Source organism: Lipotes vexillifer, unplaced genomic scaffold (assembly GCF_000442215.2).
Source record: "Lipotes vexillifer unplaced genomic scaffold, Lipotes_vexillifer_v1.1 scaffold977, whole genome shotgun sequence".
Taxonomy (NCBI): domain Eukaryota; kingdom Metazoa; phylum Chordata; class Mammalia; order Artiodactyla; family Lipotidae; genus Lipotes; species Lipotes vexillifer.
Genome location: NW_006783088.1, coordinates 5424649 through 5425867, shown reverse-complemented (window position 1 = coordinate 5425867; position 1219 = coordinate 5424649). Strand labels below are relative to the sequence as shown.

Sequence of the window (1219 nt, the reverse complement as noted above, 5' to 3'; positions counted from 1 at the left end):
ATGGGTGGAGCTTAGAAATCTGGGGTTCAGCAGTCTCTCTGGTGATTTGGGGAGGTGGTCCGCCTCACTCTGAGGGGATCTGAGGCCTCCCGAAGGAAGGCAGAGACCAGCAGCCCTCCAGTGGTTCCTGTCCAGTCCACTTTTCAGAAATCTATCAGTCTGTTGTTGTTTTTTTAACCTTGGTCATAAAATCCATATATGTCCACTGTGGGAATTTTAAAAGCACAAACCGCCACCCGTAATTCTACCAACAAAGGCAGCTTCTACTGGCGTTTGGGTGTATTTCTCTCTGAGCTTTGTTCTCTGCGCTTGTTGTGTTATAGCTGATACGATGCTGCAGATATCATTCTTTGCCCTTATTCGTTTCGTGTTGGGTGGTGAACACATTTCCCTGGGATCCGGCCCAGTGGGACCGTGTGGCCTTGGGGAGGAGCTGAGGGTCTCCTGTCCCACTGATGGTTTCAGGGTGTGAAGGTCAAAGGCCTCATCCTCATCAACCCCCAGAACCCTCTGGGTGATGTCTATTCCCCAGGAGAGCTGCAGGAGTACCTGAAGTTTGCCAAGAGGTGAGGCACCCCACGCTCAGCCCGTAAAGCGTGTGGCGGATCAGGGTTCTGATGTGAGCTTTGGTGCAGGTCCTGTTGCCCCCTTTAGCCCACTGTGGGTTTCTACCTGCTTTGGCCCTTCCTGGCAGTGGAGTCAGGGGGGAGGGGTTGGTGGGATGCTGCTTCTTTCTTCCTTTTTACAACACCAGCTGCCATTTACTGCCCGCTCTAGGGGCCAGGCCCCCTGCTAAGCATCCTACATGCTCTGGCTCATGTAATCCTCCCAATGACCCTATTAGGTACAGATGCTGTCATTATCCCATTGACTGAGGCTTAGAGTGAGGGGTGGAGCCAGCCGTGAATCCGGGTCTGCCTGTACTTAACTGTCTTGCACTTAACTGTGGCCCTCGGCGGAGGTGCCCGAGGGCTCTGCCTCCCACCCCACCCCCCCATCCCACCACATTGCTTCAGAATCCCCACTGTCATCTGCTTTGTGTGTGCACGGCTTCCTGTTTGTTTGAAAGAAATAGACAAAAGAAGGGTGTTCCTGGAAAAAAACAAGTTTGGTAACCCTGGGCTAGACCGTGGTCCTTCTGGGTTTCTGATTCACTGCCATCCCGCCCTGGGGGATGCATTTGGCCTACCAACCAAGCTCTCTCCTCCCCCCCCCCCCC

The 1219-nt window shown here is 53.8% G+C and overlaps 1 protein-coding gene across 1 annotated transcript in view; it reads left to right on the top strand.

The window, feature by feature from the left end:
- ACCS (1-aminocyclopropane-1-carboxylate synthase homolog (inactive)) overlaps positions 1-1219 on the top strand; it is a 15015-nt gene that overhangs the window by 9268 nt on the left and 4528 nt on the right. The window contains exon 8 of the mRNA XM_007455831.1: positions 466-566. Coding sequence (XP_007455893.1) covers positions 466-566 — 101 coding nt within the window. The remainder of the gene's footprint in view (positions 1-465; positions 567-1219) is intronic.